This window comes from Anolis carolinensis, chromosome 2 (assembly GCF_035594765.1).
Source record: "Anolis carolinensis isolate JA03-04 chromosome 2, rAnoCar3.1.pri, whole genome shotgun sequence".
Taxonomy (NCBI): domain Eukaryota; kingdom Metazoa; phylum Chordata; class Lepidosauria; order Squamata; family Dactyloidae; genus Anolis; species Anolis carolinensis.
In genome coordinates, this window is record NC_085842.1 from 200,391,994 (window position 1) to 200,418,200 (window position 26,207).

The 26,207-nt window shown below is 41.6% G+C and overlaps 1 protein-coding gene across 2 annotated transcripts; it reads right to left on the bottom strand.

Moving 5' to 3' along the window:
* Nucleotides 1-2,099: 2,099 nt before the first annotated feature.
* fut10 (fucosyltransferase 10) lies at nucleotides 2,100-26,207 on the bottom strand. Of its 2 annotated transcripts, none has more exons than XM_016996613.2 (5): nucleotides 25,596-26,207; nucleotides 21,930-22,224; nucleotides 18,360-18,654; nucleotides 8,690-9,525; nucleotides 2,100-5,001 (listed from the first exon to the last, which is right to left on the bottom strand). In XM_016996613.2, exons 2-5 carry the CDS (start codon nucleotides 22,008-22,010, stop codon nucleotides 4,777-4,779), a joined length of 1,437 nt encoding a protein of 478 aa, XP_016852102.1. In that variant the 5' UTR covers nucleotides 22,011-22,224; nucleotides 25,596-26,207; the 3' UTR covers nucleotides 2,100-4,776. The 2 variants fall into 2 exon arrangements, with proteins under 2 accessions (XP_016852102.1, XP_003226083.1); XM_003226035.4 differs by having other exon boundaries at nucleotides 21,930-22,227.

A 26,207-nucleotide genomic window follows, 5' to 3' on the forward strand; every position in this document is an offset into this window, starting at 1 on the left:
AAGCAGTTAGTGGTTTGTTGAACTTCCTCCTTAAGTGAACTCAAGGAGGCTGAAAGGACAAAGATATTTCATCAGTACAAAGAACAATCATGATTAAGGTTGGTTATGATTTACAAGGGCTATATAAACCTGTAAGCCTCAATGCTTTCATGTAGCAACACAGAAACCACTTAAACCAGCATGGTTGCATTTGAAATGCTAAGAGCCTGGTGCTCTACATGTTTACTTGGAAGAATGATGGGACCTCCAACTGCTTGATTGCATATGGAGTTAAGTGCATTCATTTCAAACAGCACTTGTGTTCATCTAATCACACAGGTCTGGATTGCACATAGATGTCCCAAGGCTGCAGTCATATACCCATTTTCCTGGACATAGGTAAAGGTTTCTCCTGACATTAAGTCCAGTCATGTCTGACTCTGGGGGTTGGTGCTCATCACCATTTCTAAGCCGAAGAGCCAGTGTTGTCCATAGACACTTCCAAGGTCATGTGGCCGGCATGACTGCATGGAGCACCGTTACCTTCCCACCGGAGCGGTACCTATTGATCTACTCACATTTGCATGTTTTCGAACTGCTAGGTTGGCAGAAGCTGGAGCTAACAGCGGGCTCTTACTCCGCTCCCCGGATTTGAACCTGCAACCTTTCGGTCTACAAGTTCAGCAGTTCAGTGCTTTAACACACTATGCCACCGGGGGCTCATAAGGCTTATTTAATCCAAAAGGATTTACATTCTAGCAAACATGTAATAATAATAATAATAATAATAATAATAATAATAATAATAATAATATGCCATTGTTACTATTTTAGTGCTTTACTATGTTATTGTGTAAGTATTTTTAATTGTTGGTGATGTGTGTTTTGTATGTATTTCACTTTGCTTTATTGTAAATGCCTGGGCTTGGCCCCATGTTAGACACCCCGAGTTCCTTCAGGGAGATGGAGGCGGGGTGCAAAAATAAAGTTGTTATTATTATTATTAATAATAATAATTCTAGGTAAAAGTGTTTAAGGTCAGCATACTGGACTCTGATTTAAGAACTACGGATGTCAGTATTAGACACTTACTTACTTACTTACTTAAGTGATCCCACATAGCCCGAGGATGGCCTTCCAAGTGTAGTGTCTTGGCAGTGGATGCATAGGTGGCTGAAGAGACCTATATAGCTGTGTGGAAAGGTCCTTAGAGTATAACCATTCTTGAAGGGGGACATCCCACCCCAGGATTTGGAATATAGCATTTGCCTTTTAACGTTTCATTTTTAAACACTGCACAATGGGTAAATTTTAACCACAATTTTTCACTTTTAAATATGTCTCCGGACGTCATCGTACCAGTGCCAAATGTTAATGCATTTTACTTTCTTCCTCAGTATCGGGAAATTTCAGCCTGCCAACTTTCAGCAAAAAGTGCTGACGCTAAGCGGATTGGTGATGCAGAAACATGCTGAGCAACAAAAGTGCTCAGACCCATCAGTCCACCTGTCTGAGGGGTGTTCTCTCTCAGAGGTCAGAACTGCAGGAGGTATAAACGTGGGCGGCATTCAAGGAAACTGACTGCAAGCAAACACCTCCCCCCCCCAATATACATGATCAAGAGCAAGATACCATTTCAATAGGCTGGTTCTTCATGCTACTAGATTTTCCTCCCTGAGTGCCCCTATTTCTATGCACAATTGATTTTTTTTTCCATGTCAGGAGTGACTTGAGAAACTGCAAGTCGCTTCTGGTGTGAGAGAATTGGCCGTCTGCAAGGATGTTGCCCAGGGGACGCCTGGATGTTTTTGATGTTTTTACTATCCTTGTGGAAGGCTTCTCTCATGTCCCCAAATGAAGCTGGAGCTGTTAGAGGGAGCTCATCTGCGCTTTCCCCGGGTTGGATTCAAACTGGCAACCTCTAAGCAACCCAACCTTCAAGTCATCAGTCCTGCCAGCACAAGGGTTTAACCCACTGCACCATTGGAGGCTCCTATGCACAATGCTGGGAGCATGGGAACACCAAGCATCTAAATGTATGCATTGGCCCATTTTATACCTGGCATGGCTCATGTGCTCATAAAAATACAGCTGAGTAGTGAAGCACATCTTTTTCTTCCTTTTCTTTTTGCAGCATTCATCATGTTATGAATCATTATGCTGGCTTCATTTCTGCTTGTCAATAGGTGTCAGAGCTAGGCTGTGGACAGATGCAATGAGTGTTCTTCAAAGCTTGCAAATGTTACTTTTTTTACTACAAATTGCAAAATCCCAGAAGCCATGCTAACAGAGTAACATTTTTAAAAGTAACGTTTCCTAATTTTGGTGCTATTCAAGCAAGGTCCCGGCAAACAGGACTTCAGCCAATTGATGACCAAATTACGTGTAATTGTATCCATAGTGGGGAATTCAGAAGTCTAATAATAAATCAACCATGCTGCCATTCCCACAGCTTCTTGTCTCAAGCAATTCAATACGTGATGTCTCACATTAGGCAGCTCTTTAGGAGCCATGAGTTATGAGTTATGAGAATATAACATCCTGCTGATAAAATGACTGGGCTTCCATCACGATTCCTGACAGAGGGCGAATCTACCCAGAGATACCTGCTTCAATGCTAGACTTCAAGAGTGACTTCAGAGATAAGGCACTATGGGAAGAGTATCTTTGGAAACTGCTTATGCTTTTTAACAGGCACTGTCCCAAGGTCGTTCAATAGATCTGTGACTCCAAGGAATCCTTTGAAGCTCGGCACTGCAAAGCTACAAAGTCAGCAATGGACAGAGGCAGCATCTACTAAGAAGCATGTGCTGCCTGTTTCTCTTTCCACTTGTTGTTCATCCTTGCAACACCACCTGGGAAGAGAGAGCTTTGATACCACCTTAAATTAGCAATGAAAATGTCAAAACAGGTTTTGGCAGCATAACATCCTTGGGTTTGGGTTTGAACCCAAGTTCAAACCCAAACCCAAAGGGAGAAAATCCATTCTCTCTCTATGCATTTCCACCGCTGATGTAGATAGTAGATACTATTTCTACAATAATAATAACAACAAGTATGGATCATCGATGTTGCAATCCCAGGTGACAGCAGGATTGACAAGATGCAACATGGAAAGCTGCCACGATACGAGGATTTAACGATCGAACTGGTGGTTCCAGTGGTGATCGGCACACTGGATGCAGTGCCTAAAGACCTTGGCCAGCACTTGAAAACAATCAACGTTGACAAAAATTGAAAACAATCAGAGATGACAAAATTACCATCTGTCAGCTGCAAAAGGCCACCATACTTGGATCTGCACACATTATTCACCGATACATCACATAGAATCATAAAAACAGAGTTGGAAGAAACCTCATGGGCCATCCAGTCCAACATCCTGCCAAAAAGCAGGAAATCGTATTCAAAGCACCCCCAACAGATGGCCATCCAGCCTCTGCTTAAAAGCCTCCAAAGGAGCCTCCACCACACTCTCGGGCAAAGACTTCCACTGCTGAACAGTTCTCACAGTGAGGAAGTTCTTCCTCATGTTCAGGTGGAGTCTCCTTTCCTATACTTTGAAGCCACATCCTAGTCTGCAGGGCAGCAGAAAACAAGCTTGCTCCCTCCTCCCTATGACTTCCCCTCACATATTTGTACATGGCTATCATGTCTCCTCTCAGCCTTCTCTTCTGCAGGCTAAACATGCCCAGCTCTTTAAGCCACTCCTCACAGGGCTTGTTCTCCAGACCCTTGATCATTTTAGTCACCATCCTCTGGACGTTTTCCAGCTTGTCAACATCTCCCTTAAATTGCAGTGCCCAGAATTGGACACAGTATTCCAGGTGTGGTCTGACCAAGGCAGAACAGAAGGGGAGCATGACTTCCCTGGATCTAGACACTGGACTCCTATTTAGGCAGGCCAAAATCCCATTGGCTTTTTTAGTTCGAATCTGGGGAGTGGGGTGAGCTCCCATCCATCAGCTCTAGCTCCCCATGCAGGGACATGAGAGAAGCTTCCCACAGGATGGTAAAATATCAAACATCCAGGCATCCCCTGGGCAACGTCCTTGCAGATGGCCAATTCTCTCACACCAGAAGCGACTTGCAGTTTCTCAAGTTACTCCTGACATTAAAAAAAAGCTCTTTAACAAGTTTATCAGAGTGGTATGCCATAATATGACTGAGCTCACTCAAGCTTGTGTGATGCCTGCTTTTCATTATATGGGTAGGGAATCTTTGATCCTTGGATACTTTGGACCACAGTTGACTACAATTTAGCATCAGAGTTAATGGATGCTACAAACTCCTTTTCTAAAACTGTTACACAACTATGCTGTCATTTATCCATACAGTGACCTGGGATTCATATTCAAGACTTCCTCAAATGTATACAAACAACACAAGCAGCAATGCCCAGTCTCATGGACAAAATTAGTGCTTGAGCAATTTGTAAATAAGCCAAGAACGCAGCTGCATAGGGTACAGTCTTGACACTGCTGATGTGGAAGCAATCACACACTAATAATAATTGTATAGAATTTGGGTACGAATGCCCAAATATGAATCATAAAAATCATCTATATTAATACTTTATACTAAATATTAGTATTAAAACGTATTGTCAGTTGATCCAATGGGATCATTCTTATTGGTTAGTATTCACTGAATACCATGTTTTCACATTGTATGTTCAGTTGTTAAAACTGCTTCCTACTTTCCTGTTAAGGCAATCTACAAACAATAGCCCTCTAACTGGCTCATCTATGGATAGACCTTTTTGTCATGAGTCAAGGGCCTATAGTCTTCTAAAAATCAGTCTCTAAACACCAAAGACCAAAACTCCTGAGCTGTGAAATTTCTGTTCCTGTCCACCAGCTGCCTCAGTGCACGTGCTTCTCTCTTGGACTGTTCAAAACTTGGTATCCACATCTCTCGCAGAGCTGTGTTTTCCGCATTTGGAGCAGAAAAAACAAATGTCTGAGGTTTGGGACAGCTCAAGTGACTCTCTTCTGCATTCCACCTTTTGGGTAGCAATCCCTGGCAAAACAAAAACAAAACAAATGTAAACACAACCAAAGTTTTACTAATTGCCTCATTATATTTAAGTTGTACATAGGCATTTCCCCTTCCATTAAAATTGAAAAATATTTAATTTCTCACCCCGGGGGCTTATAATTTATAATACGGAACAAACTTTTTTTTTTTGCTCTCCAAGACTAATAAATGAATGATGTTGGGACATCTGATTCTAAGTAGCAATGGCCAGGCTTCAAGCATGTAAGCTGTATTTTTCCAGAACAGTGGTTAACCTCTGGTCCCGAGAGGTGTTTTAGACTTCAGCTCCCAGAATTCCCAACAGTTGGCTAAATCGGGTTGCTGTGAGTTTTCCAGGCTGTATGGCAATGTTCCAGAAGCATTCTCTCCTGACGGTTTGTCCACATCTATGCCAGGCATCCATACATTGTTTTCAGACAATAAACAATCAGCAAACACCTCGCAACAAAGGATCCCCCCAGGCAAGAAGCAGCCAGGCTTTGAAGCTGCAATGCTATTCAATGCTAATTAAAGTGGCCAATTGCAACATTCACACTTTCCTCAAATAGACAAGAGTTCTTTCTCCATCCCTGGACATTCTACAGATATATAAATACCACTTGATCAGTTTCCAACAGACCTCACAACCTCTGAGGATGTCTGCTGTAGATGTGAGCGAAAGGTCAGGAAAAGAATGCTTCTGGAACATGGCCAGACAGCCCGGAAGACTCACAGCAACCCAGTGATTCCGGCCATTAAAGCCTTCGAGAAGACATTTGGCTAAATTGGTTGGGGCTTCTGGGAACTGACCAAAGGTTAGGAACCTCTGTTTTACAACCCCAATATCCAGAAATCAAAACAAAGCACTAAATTAAAGAATGTCTTCAAGTTTTTAAACATAAAAGAACTTCAAGTTGAGAAATTTATTTTGGGAAAGAGAACTAAATAGTTTTCCACATAAACATTTAAACCCAGGTCTTTTGTTGTGTTGTTGTTGTTAAATAATTGACAGCTAGGTATCCAGATCTAGCTGGACCCCCCAAAAGGAGTTATTTTTGCTAGCTATGTTAGGAAATAACTAAGAACAGACATTGGCCTGAATCTTAGATTGTCCTAGATGGAATAGTCCCATTGACTCACAGCTTATCCAGAAATGAAATAGTCCTTGGAAATTTATACTTTCCAAAGTTTTTTTGTTTTTGTTTTTCCTTATATATCTTCCTAATCCATGGAGGATAAGTTTCCAGATTTTATATGGATTCACAAAACTGTGGATAATAGCAGTGGTGCAATGGGTTAAACCTTTGTGTTGCTAAACTGCTGAAGGTTGGCAGTTCAAATCTGCGAGACAGGGTGAGCTCCCGTCTGTCAGGCCTGGCTCCTGCCAACCTAGCAGTTCGAAAACATGCAAAAGTGGGTAGATAAATAGGTACTGCTTCAGCAGGAAAAGGCAAAGAGACACTCCAAGCAATCTTGCAGGCCACACAACCAGTGATAACGCAGGCTCCTTGATTTGAAAATGGAGAAAGCACCTCCCCAGAGGCAGGGATGGGCACCACCTCCAGAAGCCGGATATGAAAGGAGAAGCCTTTGCCTTTGTTTGTGTGTCTCATTCTCATTGTATGTGACTGTAAAGGGATTGAATGTTTCCCTATGTCTACTGTAAATGCTGTAACTTGTTCTGAGTCCCCTGGGGGAGAAGGGCGGAATATAAATAAAGTGTATTATTATCTATAGCAGTGGTTCTCAATCTGTGTATCCCCAGATATTTTGGCCTACATCTCCCAAAATCCCAGCCAGTTTACCACCTGGGGACCCACAGGTTGCGAACCACTGATCTATTGCAATTAATGAATTCCAGCACAAGACTACCATAGAATTGTGCAGCGGACTTGGAAAATGCCTAGAGATGACAGACATTGGTCCCATGGATAGAAGGGTCACATTGTATTCATGGTTTTGTATCTAAATTCTTTCTTCCAGGTTTCTCTTACTCCTTTCCCTTGTACTTTTCCTCATCTTGCTTCCTAGTGATCACGTATCATATCTAGATTCAGGCAACGTTTCAGAAACTGACTTTTACCAATTTTCATGGAGCCTTTTTAAATCATTATTCAGGAGATATAACCAAAGTGCTAAATTACTTCACTTTCACAATATCATTCTAGTTAAGTATTAGGATCGTTTCCTTTTATTGCTAGCATTCCTCTTTTCTTCACTTGGTCTCTGTTGAATTTGGCTTCTGAAAAGGAAAGGCTATGTTTCTTCATAGCTTTTTTTGGATATAACACAAACAGACAGACGTCTCATGTTGAGAACGAGTGGGATAATTTAAACTGACCCGCAGAGTGGAAATTAAAAATCCTTGATCATGCTGGGACCTCTCTGGGAATACTTTGCGAGCGGAAAAACATTGGGTTGATCTCCAAAATAAAATCAGTTTGTACAAATATTATTCTTGCCTGGATTTATCTAAGTATTGATTCACCTTCCAGCAAATAATTCTATGGATCTGTCACTAGGATTCAGACCATGATGTATGATAAATGAAAAAAAAATTAAATAATTTTGATTGTTTTTCACCTTGGCTCCCACTCTGGAAGATGGGCAATGCCGAAATCCAAAAACATAACTGAATACATTATAAATAAATCAATATTTTCTTTGTGTTTTGAGGGTGGGGTTCTCTCCATACTCTTCTTTGCTGCTCCAAAATGGCTTGCATTAAAGAGAGGAGTGCACTGAAAAGGGTTATTGATCCATTTCCTCCTGTCCCAATGCTATATGCATAAATAGGGGAAGGTCTGAAAGATCAGAATTTCTGTAAGCTGCCGTGACTGAGAAGCATAGGTTGTTCCAGGGACAACCTATGAACATGTGGCATGTGGGAATTTGTAAAAGGCACCATGATGTAATGGGTTGACTGGAAAGGAATGTGTCGGCAGCTGACTGGCTGAGCATGCCAGGAGCCAGAATTCTGATTGGCTACTGTCTCTGGCTTGCTGCTGACAGAAACGGTTTTAACTGCCATTTTCACCAGAGAGAGTGAAGAGAGCGCTGGCTGTTTATTTCTAAGGAAACTGAGGCATATTTAAAGACTGTTTGAAAGGACTTTATTCCCTGTTTTCTAGGAATTCAGAGAGACTGCTATATATATTGTTACTCTGTTTAATCTTTTGAACTGAAGTAAAGTTACTGTTACTTGCTGCACAAGCCTGAGTGACATTTATTACACTGCAGGATATATCAGGTTCAGAAACTGTGGTAAAGCTTCTATTTAGCCTTCAGGTGTTGCCCAGTGCCCACATAATGTGAAACAACTGCAAGTGTGTGCTGTGAGGGCAAATCAATATGAAGTCGGGGATGTGTGTAACAAGGGAGCAAGTGAGTGTAGTCTTCCCCTGTGTAGTCAACACTCTGTGTTGATCAGCCTTTCACGACTTGACACCCACAATTCAAGCTCTCTGTGGGATTATATCTCCAACACTTCTGGAGGTCATCCATTTCAAGGAAGGTTGGTGTGGAAAACTGAATATTTGAAAATGCTTTCTGGTAGAGCACACCTGCCTTCCTAGAGAGCTCTCCTTGGTCAGCTCTATTATGGAGTGGCTCCACCCAAAGGTCAACATTTGACAGATCTAGTCTAGGCATCCCATGAGCCTTCTAAAAGATCACAGGCCCTTATAATTACCTTTGCTTGCCGCCTTATGTTTTCCCAAATTCTACTGCATACCATGCACTCAAAGGCATCAATGTAATTGTCCTTCATGATATCTTGCACTCCCCAGGTGCGTTCTTGGATGGCAGCAACCAGTCGTTGGTTGGATACATCTCCCTTCAACTTCCACTCAAGATAAGCCTCGTACTCCTTGTCATCTTTGTCCAGTGATTTGATGTATTCAGCCAGGTCTTTGGGGTGTGAGAATTTAGTGACTAGAATGGCACTGTTGTTATTTGGAAGCCAGTCTTCAACACCCGGGGAGCCAAAATATACTGGTACGATTCCCAGCTTCAGTGGTCTCCAGAGTTTTTCAGTGATATAATCTTCGCATACAGCATTTTCAAAAGCCAGAACAAATTTGTACTGAGCAAGGATCTTGTAAAAGACATCACTTTCCATAGAGGATGGGTTTCCAAGAGGCTCAGGAAGATCTCTGTTGTGTAAGCAGTCCCCATAGGAGTCTACCTCAATGTGAGCCATCAGCTCCTTTACATAAGTGTCCCGGTCAGAGGGTGGATCACAATCTGATTGGACATACACAAGTGGCGCAAGTGTCTTCCTCAGGCTGTTCTTTTGAGGCAAAGAAACCACATACTTCAAGGATTTTAAGGCCTCAATGCTTTCAAGGTACTGAGTGGTAAGTGGGAGGTGTGAATGGTGACTGAAAGTAGCTGTGTGGTTGAAGAGAGTGATAGTGGGGCTCTGGAAAAGCTTGTAATTGTTTTTAGGTGACTCCTCGTGGAAAAGGGCCCAGTCATGGTCATCTCTGCGGGGGAGAGGCAAGCTGTCTATGCTGAAATCAGTGCCTATAAATGAAGAAGAAAAGTCCCTTTAGGTAAAGAAGGATAATCAGATTCAACCTGGCCCTCTTTCCCCAAAATGGCATGAATACGCATATTGTATCTACAAGGTGGATACAATATACACCGGTGGAGCCTCAGTGGCAAAGTGTGTTAAAGCACTGAGCTGCTGAACTTGCAGACCGAAAGGTCGCAGGTTCAAATCCCGGGAGCGGAGTGAGCGCCCACTGTTCGCTCCAGCTTCTGCCAACCTAGCAGTTCGAAAACATGCCAATGTGAGTAGATCAATAGGTACCACTTCGGCAGGAAGGTAACAGCGCTCCATGCAGTTATGCCAGCCACATGACCTTGGAGGTGTCTATGGACAACGCTAGAAATGGAGATGAGCATCAACCCCCAGAGTCAGACATGACTGGACGTAACGTCAGGGGAAACCTTTACTTTTATCTACAAGGTAAGCCCAGCAAATAAATTCTGGAATAAAACAGACCACAACTTTATTGGGTGCAGTGCTTGGGATCCTGATCCAAGCTTTGACCAACCCACCCAATATTTTGGCCCATTGCCAGAACCCTTGGGATGACAACAAAAGGGGCCATGTTGATATCAGCTCCCTGGTGGATAGCCTCACTCTAGGAAAGCAAGTCACCAATCCACATGGCAGTCCCCCAAGCTTCGCTCTGCCCATATCTCATAGAATCATAGAGTTGGAAGAAACCTCATGGGCCATCCAATCCAACCCCCCGCCAAGAAGCAAGAAAATCACATTCAAAGCACCCCCGATAGATGGCCATCCAGCCTCTGTTTAAAAGCCTCCAAAGAAGGAGCCTCCACCATACTCTGGGGCAGAGAGTTCCACTGCTGAACAGCTATCACAGTTAGGAAGTTCTTCATAATGTTTAGGTGGAATCTCCTCATCTCGATCAACCTTCACAGTAAATCACACAGTATAATTACTGAGACGTGACAGTCAGACACTCTCCAAACAAAAGGAAAAGAAAGGAAAAGAAAAGAAAAGTAATGCCAGCTCTGTTCTATGTGTGGTATGGTGGGATATGCCTTCAAGTTCTTGGTAAGATTTGTTCAAAAGGAATGTATACTGCTTTCCTCTGAAACTGAGAGAGTCCAATTTGCCCAAGCACACCCAGTGACTTCCATGACTGAGAATGGATTCAAACCCTGGAATCCTAGTCCAACACGCAAACCACTACACAACACTATCCCGTAACTCTTTACTAATGTTAGAAGAAAATAGGCCTGCCAAATGCTGCAGTGCAAAGTGTCCCTATTCAAGAAGCCAGCTCTGTCCTCTTCCAAAATGCTCCCTTTCCTTTGCCTTCCAGTTTTGATCCTCCACCTCCCAATTCACCTACCATTATGTGGCCACCTTAGCATGTTCTTATGTCATTGGGTTATTTTCAGGTTTCCCTGCCACTACGTTTTTAAAAAAATCATACTTTTGCAAACTCTAGAATTTCCACAATCCTGCCAATCTCTTCTGCATGGCATTGTTGTCTTGGTTACATAAAGATTCTCATTTAGAGAGTGAATCTTCAACCAGCATATAGAACAGTGGTTCTCAACCTGTAGGTCTCCAGGTGTTTTGTCCTACAACTCCCAAAAATCCCATCCAGTTTACCGACTGTTAGGATTTCTGGGAGTTGTAGGCCAAAACATCTGGGGACTCATGGGTCGAGAACCATTGGTATAGAATCTAAACCTTCTAGGTGGCTGCTGATCAAATGACTTAATGATCAAACTCTGCCCAGCACAATCAAGACCAAAATCCAGAGTCTCCCATATAACCAAGATGGCATGAAAGTGTGAGAATGAACATATATTTTGCACTAGCTGCTGTATGACACCTACCCATGTAATCTTATACATATGTATATATATGATGTTTCACAAAAATGGACCTAATTTGAAATAACTATCTCTGCAACCAGGAACCAAGCATGTTACCCCTTACCACTCGAAAGGATGGGACAGAGTTTCAAAAGATTACTTCAGATACCTCTTCTAGCGCACAAACAACCCCTGGCCTCAGTCATTTGCAAGATGCCAACCTCACAACATGAGGTTGCCATCTTGCAATGAGGTTGCCATTGGCACTAATAAGATATTCTCAGTTTCTAGGATTATTTTAAAATTTTGTTTCTGATTCAAAATAATTAGTAAAACTTGATAAACCAATAACTCATTAAACCATTGGCAAATTTTTGTGTAATTGTAACATATTGCTACCGTGAAATATACTGCTTTGAAATTGGGTCCATCATTTTGCAATATTTCACAGCAAACCTCATGTTACTCAATTGGCCTTAGTTCTGGGTAAATATCCAAGCATGTCAGTATATTGTACTATAAATGTGCATTATGCCAGTGCACTGGTGCAGGATCTGTTGCACGGCCCTATTTTTAGAGTTAGCACAAAGGTGATATCCAGTACAGGTTGAGAAATCCCTTGGGACCAGAGGTGTTTGGGATTTTTTTTTCAGATTTTGGAATGCCTGCATTTGCATATATGCAAATAAGATATCTTCAATACGATATCTTGAAGATGAGACCCAAATTAAAATTAAAATGCATTTATTTTTCATGCACATCTTATATACTTGGCCTGAAAGCATTTTTATACAATAGTTTATGCATGAAATGTTAAATGTTTGTGCATGAAACCAAGTTTGTATAAACGGAACCCTGAGAAGAAAAAGGTGTCCCCATTTTTGAGCCACCCATGGAGGAAATTTTTAATTTTGGAGTATTTTGGATTTTAGAAGTCCAGATAACGGATGCTCAACCTGTGCCTTTTTCATTTGCAGGAGACTATGGGAAGCTGCTGTGTAAAGGAATTGCATAACTACCTGTGTAAAGTAAAGTCACAACTACTTTGCACAACTGGGCATACAAAGATGTACCCCAAGCAACTTGTGCTAGTGCGGACTTTTTATTTCACTGGCACTACTTTGGATTTAGGCTATGACTAAGAAGATTACGTCAGTTTCACATGTTTGCAGATGCCATAAAACACTGAGAGACATAAAATGCAGCAATGATTGTTTTTAGTCTGCTATATTAAAAGGATGTTATATGTCCTTGGGAAAACATACAATAAAATTTCATTTCTTTAGACATCCAATATGCAGGTCTATCTAACCAATGAATATCTATGTGGTTTTGTTTATGAAGGGAATTTTCATTACACCACTGAAGAGATATATATCAAAACCAGTTTGTGACTGACAATCCAAATAACTCAGCCCCAAATCATCATCTCCAAGGGGATCATGAAATCAGTTTCGAAACATTCAAGGTTCAAAATCAGAGTTATCTGCTTTTCTTCTCTATGCCTTACTGCTTTTTAAAAAATTATTCTGAGTTACATCTATTTATTTAATATTAAAGACTAGCTTGGGTACCCAGCATTGTCTGGGTTATTTGAAAAAGTCATTTTCTTAATTGTACAAAATGCATAGGGTTGTGGATTAACTACAACTGACATCATGCCAGATTAACCCCAAAAAACTCCATCAGTACTTAAAAGTGTGTTATGTTGGACAAATCTGCTCTAGATGCATCATCGGTGAGGCTCAGTGTGCTCTCTGGCTGTAGGGTAAACTACAACTCCCACTATGGAGAGTCAGTCCCTCAAAACCACCCAGTAGATTGAATTAGTAAAGGCGGTTCTGTGTGCCAGGTCCATCATAGGTGGAGGTCATAGTTTCTCTGGTTGTGGATGAACTACAACTCCCAGAAAGGAAGGTCAGTTCCCCCCCCCAAAAAAAAAACCCTCCAGTAGTAGTCAAATTTCAGCATATCAGGTATATGTGTCAAGTTTGGTTCAGATCCATTGGTGTTTGGGTCCACAGTGCTCTCTGGATGTAGGTGAACAACAACTCCCCAAATCAAGATGAATTTTCCCCAAAGACCTCCAGTATTTTTTGCTGGTCATGGCGGCATTGTGTATCAAGTTTGGTACCAATTCCATCATTGGTGGAGTTCAGAGTGCTCATTGATTGCGGGTGAACTATACATCCCAGTACATACAACTTCTATAAATCATGGTAAATTCTCCCCAAACCTCTCTAGTATATTCAGTGGCTGATCAATTCCTATGTTTGCTGTGTGTCATAGAAACTAATAGGAAAGGGTTATGGGAGAGGCAGTAGGCGGGGTCATGCAAATTCCACAGCATTGTGAGAGTAAGAAGCACTGGGATGTCTGTGGTGGAGGAAAAACAGAAAATCTAGGAAGAAATTGTCCCCATATGAAACCCTTCACTTGGGTTGTGGGCAGTATGGTGTTTATAGAGGACATTGGCTCTTGGACATGTTTACGCCACTCACTGTAACCTGTAATGTCACTGGAGGGAGGGCCATTGGTGTCTCCTGGGTAGTGGGAACTATAGCTATTTGTGGAAGTGGAATTGTGTCTGTGGAAATGGACACCCCAGCCACACACATACATACATATTTTCACTTTTGTTATGTCTATAGACAGATAGTAAGCCTAAAAGCCTAAGGCCACTTACCTAGGAGTAATCCTTTGAACACTACTTGTGAGCAAAATGGGATCCTATTGTGCATGTTTTGACTTAAATTTCAGAAAATACTGTAGATCTTTAAAAAATATGAACCATTATAGCTAAACCCGCAGTGCACTGAGCATTACAGAGAAGCATGGTAAACTCACAAACCTGCTTTCTCTGGGGTAGACATTTTGCCTTTAGGTGATATTAAAAACTGAAAAGGTGAAGTTTTTGTTGGAAAAAGAAAAAGAAAATAGGGAGCCTGGGTTGCCTAATGAAGATAAAGATTATGCAGACAGAAGCCTAAAGAAGTCTTCTTTCAAGGTGAAAGTGCTGAGATGACTGATTGATTTGATATGACACAGTTAATCTTGGCTGACAGACTATAAGTCTTTCGGGATGCAGGAAATGATAAGAATATGCCTCGCACCAGAATATGATAGAGAAGCTTTAATAGGATTATGATGGGGATGGAGGGGAGGCACAAAGGGTTCACAGTCGCAAAGGTTTTTGAAAAATTGCTTTCAAAAATTGAAGGCATGAAGCAGGACGTCTGACAAAATATGAAATGATGGGATCACGGTTGGGTAACACGTTGGCCATCTGCACAACTGAAATTATTTTGTCCTGTGCCCTTTATGCAGATTTTTAAGAGATAGAGAGTGTTATTGTGGCCAAAACAAAATGAAAATTTTAATGGCCAAAAATAGCAAAACCGGAAAACTAACAAGCCCAATGAAAAGGAGCCCGAATTTGTTGGTAATGATCCAAGAACTCTAATGCTTGTTTAAGGTGTTGTACTTACAATAAGTTCCCCCTGATTATAAGAAAATTCAAAGCCCATCATTTGAAAATGACCATGTTCATGTTTAGTACTACTCTTTATACAGGGTATGAAAAGACCTTGTCAACAAATGTTTGGGGTTATTTTTACAAATTGAACATCCCATATCTGGAAATCCAAAATGTTCCAAAGTCAAATATTGTCCACACAGGTTGGCTGAAATAAGGACACTTGTTTTCTGATGGTTCATGCCCAAAATCCACCTGACTACCGTCGGGAAGTAGTAGCCAATAATAAAAGGACCAAGGCATTGACATCTCTGGCCCATCCTTTGTTAGAATATCAGCCAGCATGCCAATGCCTTATATCAATAAACAGAGGTACTCGCAGGAAAACCTCAGCAAGAGAGAGTCCAAAAGTGGCAGGCTAAAACTCAGAACCTCAATCAGTGGCTGATACCAGACGAGACTTCCTCCTGGGCACACAGAAGACTGGGAGACTTGGAAGATATTGAACAGACTGTGCCCTGGCACCATGAGATGCAGAGCCAATCTTAAGAAATGGGGCTACGAAGTGGAGTCCACGACATGCGAGTGTGAAGTGCAAACCACAGACCACTTACTACAATGCAACCTGAGCCCCGCCACATGCACAATGGAGGACTTTCTAACAGCGATACCAGAGGCACTCCAAGTGGCCAGCTTCTGGTCAAAGGAAATCTAGTATAATGTCAAGTTTTTAACTTTATTTTTTTTAATACCTTATAACTGTACCCTCAATTTGCATAAATACTGTATGCCCAAAATTATAACCCATACAGGCAATCCCCAAGTTACAAACAAGGTAGATCCTGAAGGTTTGTTCTGAAGTTAAATTTGTTTGCAAGTCAGAACAGGTACATTTTAAGTGTAACTCCAGCCAAATATATGTATGTGTGTCTGTGTATTCTTTGGATCCTGTGGTGCTTGTTTTGCTGTCTGTGTCCCTGCTCAGAAGATTTCACTTTGTGTCGCTGTGAAAATTGGATTTTGAAAAAAAAATGGCTTGTTGTGGAAACAAGGACTTGTGAGAAAGCTTCAGTGGAAACACCTTTTCCCTATGATAACTCTTTCAGGAGTGAATTTCCCATCTGAGGAGTAGATTTCTCTCACTTCCTATTGTCTCACCCTTGTTCTGAACTACGAATTGTTTGTAAGTTGGATGTTTATAACTCAGGAACCGGTGTATTGTGTATAAAATTACCTTCAGTTTATGTCTACAAGGTGTACATGAAGCATAAACCATTTTTGTGTTTAGATCTGGGTCCCATCGTCACAATCTCTCATTGCGTATGTGCAAACAAATCCAAAAATACGAAAAATCTAAAATCAATCCCCTTTCTAGTCACAAGCATTTTGTATAAGGAATACTCAACCTGTTTCAGATTCGGCACAGTATTATTAACCAATTGTTAAATACGTATCTTATATGGCCGAATGTAGCTGTATTTGAACATGGAGTTTAACAAATGTACAATTCTCTTTGCCATCCATCTGCCCCTCTTACATCTCCCCTGCTGTGAATGTTTAGGAGGGGCATAGAATTGTATAAAAGCAGTCAGTCATGTTGGCAGAAGGATCAATATTCTCACAAACTGGAAGGGGGAGAAATTGAGGTTAAGTGGGATCAGCACAAAACTCTCCTGCTGAAATATACCTCAATCTCTGCCCCATAACCACTGCTGCCACCTGTGACCCCTCCAGCTGCTACTTCTAGGCCCAAACGTCTGGCTCTGAAGGAATCATTTATCAGAACCTGACATTGCAGAAAAGCTATCCATGAAGCTGGAGCAGTTTTGAACCAACCTATAATGAGCTTTTGCTTCACTCCTCTCTCTTTTTGATTCTTCTGCTGGACACCTTCATCAGAATCGTTATAACCCTAAACCACTAAATGAACTATTGGGTCAGCTGCAGAATATTTAATCCTAACCCCTTATAAACAACCTATGTTTGAGCTAATATTGCACTATAATGTAGCTCAGCCCCCTCCCTCCTAGGCTGTAGAAGAAAGGTAAAAACTTGGCTGTGGGGTCAGGCTTTTAGTGAATAGGGCAGTGCAATGACAGTTTGGAATATATGGAACAACTATGGAAAGTCTTGGATTACGACAGAAATAAGACTGACCAACCAAAAGGTGGCCAGTTCGAAGCCCGGTCAGGGTGAGCACTTGACCGTCAAGCCCAGCTCACTGTTTATCTAAGCAGTTCAAAAACAGCTTAGAGCTGTAAGTAGAGAAATTAGGTAATGCTAATCAGCAGTGGAGGTATTTTATGACACCATAAAGAACAAGACCAGAAATGCGATGACCGAAAGGAAGGTGGAAGAAGGACGACCTGATGGCTCTTTGTCATAAAAAACGGAGCAACAGCACCTCCTTGTGACTGAATCCGAACTCAACCTCCAAGGCATCGAAATTGGGCTTTGAGACAACATACCTCTTTTCTGTCTGTTCTGTCCTGTCCTGTCCTGTCTGTCCAAACTGTCAAAGTTTTATATTATTTATTTCTTATGTGAAAATGGATAAGTGTAAGAATCATGTCCTATCAATGTATGACCAGCAGCAATCAAGCCACCTGCTAAAGACTGAGTGCTATTAATAGAGACTGAGTAAATCTTGAGTTGATAATGATGTTGATGAGCTGTTGGAGTGGAGCTGAAGAGAGTTTGAAGATGGAGAGTCTAGAAACTAGAGAGTTTGAAAGGTTGGAGCTTGAAAGCTTGAAGATAACATTTTGTTTCGCGTTTGAAAGTAGCTGATAAAAGCCAAGGACTGTTGTGTTTGTATATATTTTCATATAAATCTTTCTTTGCTAAAAGACAGTTTGTTTTGGGTTTTCTCCTTGAACGAAGGGTGCAGCTTCCGCAGAAGGGGTTGAATGTTTGGAACCCCAGTTTGTTAGCTGCGACACAAATGGCATTGAATGTTTGCCATGTATGTGTACTGTGATCCACCCTGAGTCCCCTTGGGGAGATAGGGAGGAATAGTGTTGTTATTATATGAAACATAAATAAATGTGTTTAAACTTGAGTCTTATCTTTAAGCTATCTCATTATGTATATGCAAATAATTTCTTTAAAAAATCCAAAATATTTCTCATCTTAAGCACTTTGGAAGAGAGGTGCTCAATCTTTTACCAGCTACTTGGGTAAGGGGACGGCAGATAGAAAACCAAGAGAAAATGCAAATAGAAAGGAGAGGTTGAATACTGAACAGCAACCTGCAACATTTTCCTGCAGGTTCCTTTGGAGCCACTTCATGGCCATACTATCCATTGAGGCCCCTTCCACGCAGCTGAATAAAATCCCACATTATCTGCTTTGAACTGGAATATATGGCAATGTGGACTCCATTAGCCCAGTTCAAAGCAGATATTTTGGGTTTTTCTGCCTTGATATTCTGGGTTATATTGCTGTGTGGAAAGGTCCTAAGGTCGTAGCAAATGTCATGCAGTGATCTGAAAAATAAAAGCAAGTGGCCTCCTACCATAAAAGAGAAAGGCTTTCGTCATAGGATGGTGCTGATAGGTCTTGTTGATAGTAAAGAAGCAAGCTTCTTGCCCGCACTGTCCAAGCCTCCCAGTCTCTCCCGTCAGTGGAGACCACCACAGTATGATGGGGTATGTGTCTTGGTACAAAATTCTTTCTGTATCACTGTGGAGTTCAGGCATCTTCTCAAATAAATGAGCATATTTCTCCAATTCTTCTTTACCAAAAGCAGCATTTTGGGAAATTGATCTTTTCGGTGTCGTCTTTTCAGACTTGCCAAGTTCTACGACCACCTTTTGGAGGAAAGGAAAAGAAATACACCATTAGCAAAGGCTTAATAGACTTGGCACAAATCCCTCTTCATGCATGATACTGCGTCCACTGATACCAGTTTAAAATTCAGAAGGATTATAAGCCCGGGATTCTTTAGCGTTTAGTTCTACTTCAATAGATAGGACTGAAGTGGGTTATGTTATTACAAAATTGTGGCCTTATGAGTCTTCTGTCTTTTATGGTGTTGAAATAGCTGGATGATTGTCTTCAAAATTAATTGTGATTGAAACCATCAACTTTTCAGTCAGTCACCAAGAACAATATGCAAGAAGTTAGTGTCAGAATAAAAGTGTCACTTAAAAAAACAAATCTAGGCACACTCTTTTCAACATGCATGTGAGGTTTGGTCTTTATATATGCCCAATTTAACCACATCGTAGCTGTGGTTTTATGCTGCTTTGGATCCTGTGCTAAGAGGGAGGCAGCAAAAATAACTAAATAAACAAACTACTGTAGTTGCTGTGAGTTTTCTGGGCTGTATGGCCATGTTCCAGAAGCATTTTCTCCTAACGTTTCACCCACACCTAAGGCAGGCATCCTCAGAGGTTGTGCGGTCTGTTGGAAACTAGGCAAGTGGGGTTTATATATCTGTGGAATGTCTAGATGGAGAAAGAACTCTTGTCTGAATCTGTGAACCTCACCTCCTCCAAGGTGAACTGAACCACCTAAACTGGGCTCTACAAGCTGATGGACACTCCACCACAGACATCAGAAAAGCTGCAAGACCGGGAACAAGCCACAAGAGTAAAGACAAAGATCCATTCACAGGAAAAGTGTTTTTATCATACATCAAGGGAACCACTGACCACATAAGGAAGCTGATGAAGAAACATACAAACTATCTATGAACCCACGAAGAAAATCTAACCAATGCTACGTTCAGTAAAGGACAAGAGAGATCCTCTCACCTCTGCAGGAGTCTACCGTATACCATGCAGCTGTGGACAAGTCTATATAAGGACTACCAAACGCAACATTGCCCAAACACGACTCAAGGAACATGAAAGGCACTGCAGACTAATCCAACCAGAGATGTCGGCCTTACCAAAGCACTTGGTGAACCAATCTGGACACAGCATTTTATCTGAGAACACAGAAATGTTGGACTGCTCTAATAACTACCAAGCTATTGAAATCCACAAGCATGTGGACAATTTTAACAGAAAGGAGTAAACCATGAATATGAACAAAATCTGACTGCCAGTATTTAAAAAAGCTCTATAATCAAGACAATAAATAAAGAACAACACTCTGAAAACAGAGGAATTTCAGACATGAATAAATCAGGGGCAGCTAACGCCTTCGAACAAAGGATTCTCCCAGGCAGGAAGAAGCCAGGATATGAAGCTTGCAAAGCCATTAATGCTAATCAAGGTGATTAATTACAACATTCACACTGGCCTCCAACAGACAAGAGTTCTTTCTCCCACCCAGGATATATAAACCATCCTTGCTTAGTTTTTCTAATATGGCTCACAACCGCTGAGGATGCCTGCCATAGATGTGGGCAAAACGTCAGGAGGGAATACTTCTGGAAAATGGCCATACAGCCTGGAAAACAAACAACAACCCTGTGATTCCGGCCATGAAAGCCTTCGACAACACAAGATTGAGACAGCTTGTATGAGTATCAGCTTGTAACCATCAGAGGCAGAAGACTTTCAAGGACTCCAGAGAGATGACTGCAACTAGCAAAATCTCCTTTTGTAATGTATTGTCCTAAGCTATCTTATAATAGTCCCAGGTGGAGTTAACTCTTTATTCATCTTTTTTTCAGTAAACTCATTTTGGTTAACTTTCACCTTGCCTAAAGTGCCTCTGTATGTTAAGGGTCTTGATCTTAACAGGAGGTATACAGATAGCCCCCAAGTAAAGCCGGACACTATAATTTTTCTCAAAGGTTCGGGCGTGCCATCACAGCTTGGAACATAATGAAAACAGCTTAACTTAGAATGCGCTATAAGAATCATCAAAGGTACTTCTGATGTGGTCCCATTTGATTTTAATAGACCCTCCTGTTCTCCCTCACCCCAAAGCTGATCTCATTTACCAAGATGCCTTATAAAATTACTTTGGGGCAGCATGCATGCCTGCTGTGGAGAAGAAGGGGTGAAACATCTACTTCTGCCAGCAAAACTGCAAAAATCTTCTAGATATAAACTTATAACACTGGGGACTCTTTCAGATTAAATCTGTATTATATTCATAACACTTCAGATTTGAAAACTCAAATTTTTCCCACATGGTAATTTAGAGATGCTCATAAAAAGGATTACCTCTGGACTGCAACCACAGTTGGTCCTTTCTTATCGCATCAGCTCATCTCTTAATGAAACTCGGAATGTGACAAGAAAGAACAATTCAGAGTTGCAGATCTATAAGCAAGGAACCAAAGAGCTGGCAATTTCTGGCTGTTGTGGGATTGTAACTCCTAGGATACCTTACCGCTAGCTATGTTAGCTAGGATTAGTTGCCCCCCAACAAGATGTAGGGGATTGCAAGTTGTTTCCATTTGGTGTAAATGCCCCAGTTTTCCCACATAAAGGGAAATGAAACTCTCTATTGATATTTTCAGTGTAGACATTGCATCAATGTTCTCCAACAGTAAGAGAAGACCAGCAACAGGAAACAGATACCCAAGGGCAGTGGTTGAAGAACAATATTTTGACTTTTTTTTCTTTTCGTGTCAGGAGCAACTTGAGAAACTGCAAGTCACTTCTGGTGTGAGAGAATTGGCCATCTGCAAGGACGTTGGCCAGGAGACACAATGATGTTTTATCATCCTGTGGGAAGCTTCTCTCATGTTCCCATATGGGAAGATGGAGCTGACTGACAGGAGCTCACCCCAGCTCCCCGGATTCGAACCGCCAACATTTTGGTCAGCAGTCCTGCTGGCACAATAATTTAGCCCATTGTGCCACCAGGGGCTAAAATATTTAGTCTAAAAAACCCAGAGTCCCGTGGTTACATTCGTTGGGGAAATCTTGGAGTTGTCATCCAAAAAAGTACTTGTCCCAACTTCTGAACAGAAGAGAAACCACCAAAAAATCTGCCATGCCAGAAAGAGGACATATTGGAGAAGAAAGGAGAATCTCTGATTTCTTCTTGTGTGTTCTGAATGGCCATATGCAGAAACTCTTCCCTTAATATCAGGTATTGTATGTTGCAACCCTCACCCTCCACTTTCCTCTAATATTACTCAACTCATATTTGTTGCCCTAAGAATCTACAGTACCTGGAGAGTAACCAGAAGAAAAAAGATGGCCATCAGGCAGAAACAGGATGCCCAAAATCTCTTCTTCCTGATGGCATTCATGCCTGCTCTTCCAGCATACAAGGCACATGCTGCTTCTTTGGGTTATTTAACATATTCCACAAATGGTTCCATAGATGTCCTGGTCCTTTCCAATTATGATCAGTGATGGGGAGGAAAGAGGTCATCAGAAACAGTGAGCCAGGCTTTGATTGATTTCGCAGCTTGTAGTAACAAACGGTTCCTTGAGCCAATGACTTCTTGGAAGTGGATGCATCTACTAAATCAAAACACACAGTTCAGAAGTAGGTTTTAGAGACACAAGTTGAGAAGCCTCCTCCATACTGCATAATAATAACAGTAATAATAGGTTGTTGTGAGTTTTCCAGGTTGTATGGCCATATTCCAGAAGCATTCTCTCCTAACGTTTTGCCAACATCTATGGCAGGCATCCTCAGATGTTGAGGAGTCTGTTAGAAACTAAGGAAGTGAGGTTTATACATCTGTGGAACCTCACTTACTTAGTTTCCAAGAGACCCCTCAACCTCTGAGGATGCCTGCCATAGATGTGGGTGAAACGTCAGGAGAGAATGCTTCTGGAACATGGCCATACAGCCCGGAACCACAGAGGGCCCTTCTACACTGCCAAATAATCCAGGTTATCAAAACAGAAAATCCACATTATCTGCTTCGAACCAGATTATTTTATGCCCCATCTACACTGCCATATAAAATCCAGATTACTGCTTTAAACTGGATTATATGGCAGTGTAGACTCATATAATCCAGTTCAAAGCAGATAATGTGCTTTGATAATCTGGATTATATGGCAGTGTAGAAGAGGCCCTACTGTAACCACAGAGGGCCCTTCTACATTGCCAAATAATCCAGGTTATCAAAGCAGAAAATCCACATTACAGTAGAGTCTCGCTTATCCAACGTAAACGGGCCGGCAAAACGTTGGATAAGCGAATATGTTGGATAATAAGGAGAGATTAAGGAAAAGCCTATTAAACATTAAATTAGGTTATGATTTTACCAATTAAGCACCAAAACATCATATTATACAACAAATTTGACAGAAAAAGTAGTTCAATACACAGTAATGCTATGTAGTAATTACTGTATTTACGAATTTAGCACCAAAATATCACGATGTATTGAAAACATTGACTACAAAAATGTGTTGGATAATCCAGAACGTTGGATAAACGAGTGTTGGATAAGTGAGACTCTACTGTATCTGTTTTCAACCGGATTATTTTATGCCCCATCTACACTGCCATATAAAATCCAGATTACTGTTTTGAATTGGATTATATGGCAGGGTAGACTCATGTAATCCAATTCAAAGCACATAATATGGATTATGTTTTGGTAATCTAGATCAGGGGTCCCCAAACTAAGGCCCAGAGGCCGGATGCGGCCCATCGAAGCCATTTATCCAGCTCCCACAGCACAAGGGCAGAAGGGGGTTGGGCTAAATGACCCAAGGGGTCTCTTCTTCTCTTAAAACCCTCATTATTATTATTATTGTTATTATTATTTGAAACACAACAAGATGAGTCCACAGCAGACACTCTGCTGGCTGTTGTATTGGATCATATGTCGGACACTTCCCAAGTGTCTAGGACTGTGTGATGTATCGGCGAATAATGTGTGCAGATCCCAGTAAGGTGGCCTTCTGCAGCTGGCAGATGGTAATTTTGTTAGCACCGATTGCGTTAAGTACAGGCCAAGGTCATTAGCCGATCACCACTGGGACCACCTTGACTAGCTTGTGCCAGAGTCTTTGTAATTCAATCTTTGAATCCTCATATCGTGTCAGCTTTTCCAGTTGTTTCTCCTCAATCCTTCTGTCACCTGGGATTGCAACATCGACAATCCATACTTTGTTTTTTAACCCGATTGTGAGGTCAGGAGTATTGTGTTCCAAAACCCTGTATTATTATTATTATTATTATTATTATTATTATTATTATTATTATTATTAACATTGAGGTGGGGTGGCCATCTGTCAGGGATGCTTTGTTTGTGCTTTTGGTGCACAGAGGCAGAAGGTGATTGGACTCAATGGTCCAAAGGGTCTCTGCCAACCCTCTTTTTTATTAATGTTGTTGTTATTGTTATTATTATTTTTATTATTTATTATTGCTCAGTGGCCAACTATAGTCCGGCCCTCCAACGGTCCAAAGGATCGTGACATGGCCCCCTGTTTAAAAAGTTTCAGGACCCCTGATCTAGATTATGTGGCATTGTAGAAGGGGCCTTAATCTGGACTGCCATATAATCCAGTTCAAAGAAGATAATCCAAATTCTATACAACTGTGTATAAACTGGATTATATGGCAGTGTATTTATTTATTTATTTATTTATTTCCCTCATTTCTATCCCGCCCTTCTCACCCGAAGGGACTCAGGACGGCTCACAATCTGGCAAAAAATTCAATGCCAATATACAATACAAGAAGATAAAACATAAGCAATTAAAACAATTGAATAATTTAACAAAATACAATAAATACATTTAAAACCATACAGTGTAAAATCCTTGAACCATTCGTCCACAAAGCCTTGTTCATAAACCTTAATCTGGACCGAGTGGAAGCCAACAGAATTCACTCATCAGACTCATCTAATCCTGTTCAAAGCAGATAATGTGGATTATTTGTCTTGATAATCTAGATTATATGGCAGTATAAAGGGGGCCTTAGTCTGCACTTGGAGCCCCGGTGGCAAAGTGGGTTAAAGCACTGAGCTGCTGAACTTGCAGACCGAAAGGTCCCAGGTTCAAACTCCGGGAGCGGCATGAGTGGCAGCTGTTAGCTCCAGCTTCTGCCAACCTAGCAGTTCGAAAACATGCCAATGTGAATAGATCAATAGGTACCGCGGCGGGAAGGTAACAGCGCTCCATGCAGTCATGCCGGCCACATGACCTTGGAGGTGTCTACGGACAACGCCAGCTCTTCGGCTTAGAAATGGAGATGAGCACCACACCCCAGAGTCAGGCATGACTAGACTTAACATCAGGGGAAACCTTTACCTTTTAGTCTGCACTGCCATTTTATCCAGTTCAAAGCAGAAAATCTCTATTTTATATGGCAGTGTAGAAGGGGTCAGAGAAAAAATTAAAAAGTTATGCTCTTCCCATCTGCTTTGGGCAAAGGAGGCAAGAAAAGAAGGTGGGATAAAGTTGAAAACCTTAATTCCCAAGGGTTTCTCTGTAGCATCCCTCCCCACCTGTATCCCTGCCATTAATGTAATCACTGCTGTTTTAGGGCCACACAGGCATATAACCCAGAATACCAAGGCAGGAAATCCCACAATATCTGCTTTGACATCAAATATATGGCAGAGTGAATTCAGATAACCCAGTTCAAAACTGATACTGTAGGATTGTCTGCCTTGATATACAGGGTTATATGGCAGTGTGGAAGGGCCCTTCCAGAACTGAATGGCTCTTTCATAAAGGTCGCCTTTGGGGAATTTTAAAGAAACAGGCACACACTTCAGGACAGTTCGCCTTTCTCTCTCTCTCCCTATTAAACATGCAAAACCCGCATCTTGCAACGTCCTAAACGATTGCTTAGAGGAGACGTATTGGTACCCGATTGTTAATGGGTTAGGGGTGTGTGGAAATATACTCACCCCAAAGCACTGCTCTTCTTGTCTTGTTGTTGCTAAGAGGGGGCTTCTTTCCTTATTTTTTTGTTTTTACTTTCAGTTTGTACTTATTTTTTCAAGATCGGGATAAAAGCTGGAGCGGATTCCACAGCTCCTGAATCAAAAGCATCCCAGCTAGAGGAGCCATTCCGAAATTCCACTCTCCATGTTTTCCTGCATCCCACTTCCGAAAGGAACAGAAAAGCCAATAATTTAGGGGGGGGGGGGGATGCCCAAAGGGGAGGGGGGCTTTATGAAAGGGTTTTGTTTTTTGAAAGAAAGTTAGTCCAATACGGTTCAAAGTATAAGCGTCCTTTTTGGAAAGTCCTGGGAGACTGGATCTGAACCAAAACAAGGGGACAAAGAGAGAGGGAAAGAAGATGCAATGAAGGGAATGATCAGGCTCCGGGCATGGCTTCTTCTCCCTTAAAAGGGTGCCTTAAAAGAAGCCTGCCTGCATTTGCGCCTGTGGCTTGAGGCAGGGCGCCTGCTGCATTATGCTAAAAAGAGCTGCCAAATTGGGAAGGAGCTGCGTCAGAAACTTCAGCCTTCCCAAGCGATTGGGAATCAGCTGGATCAGGAAGATGTAGATCAATG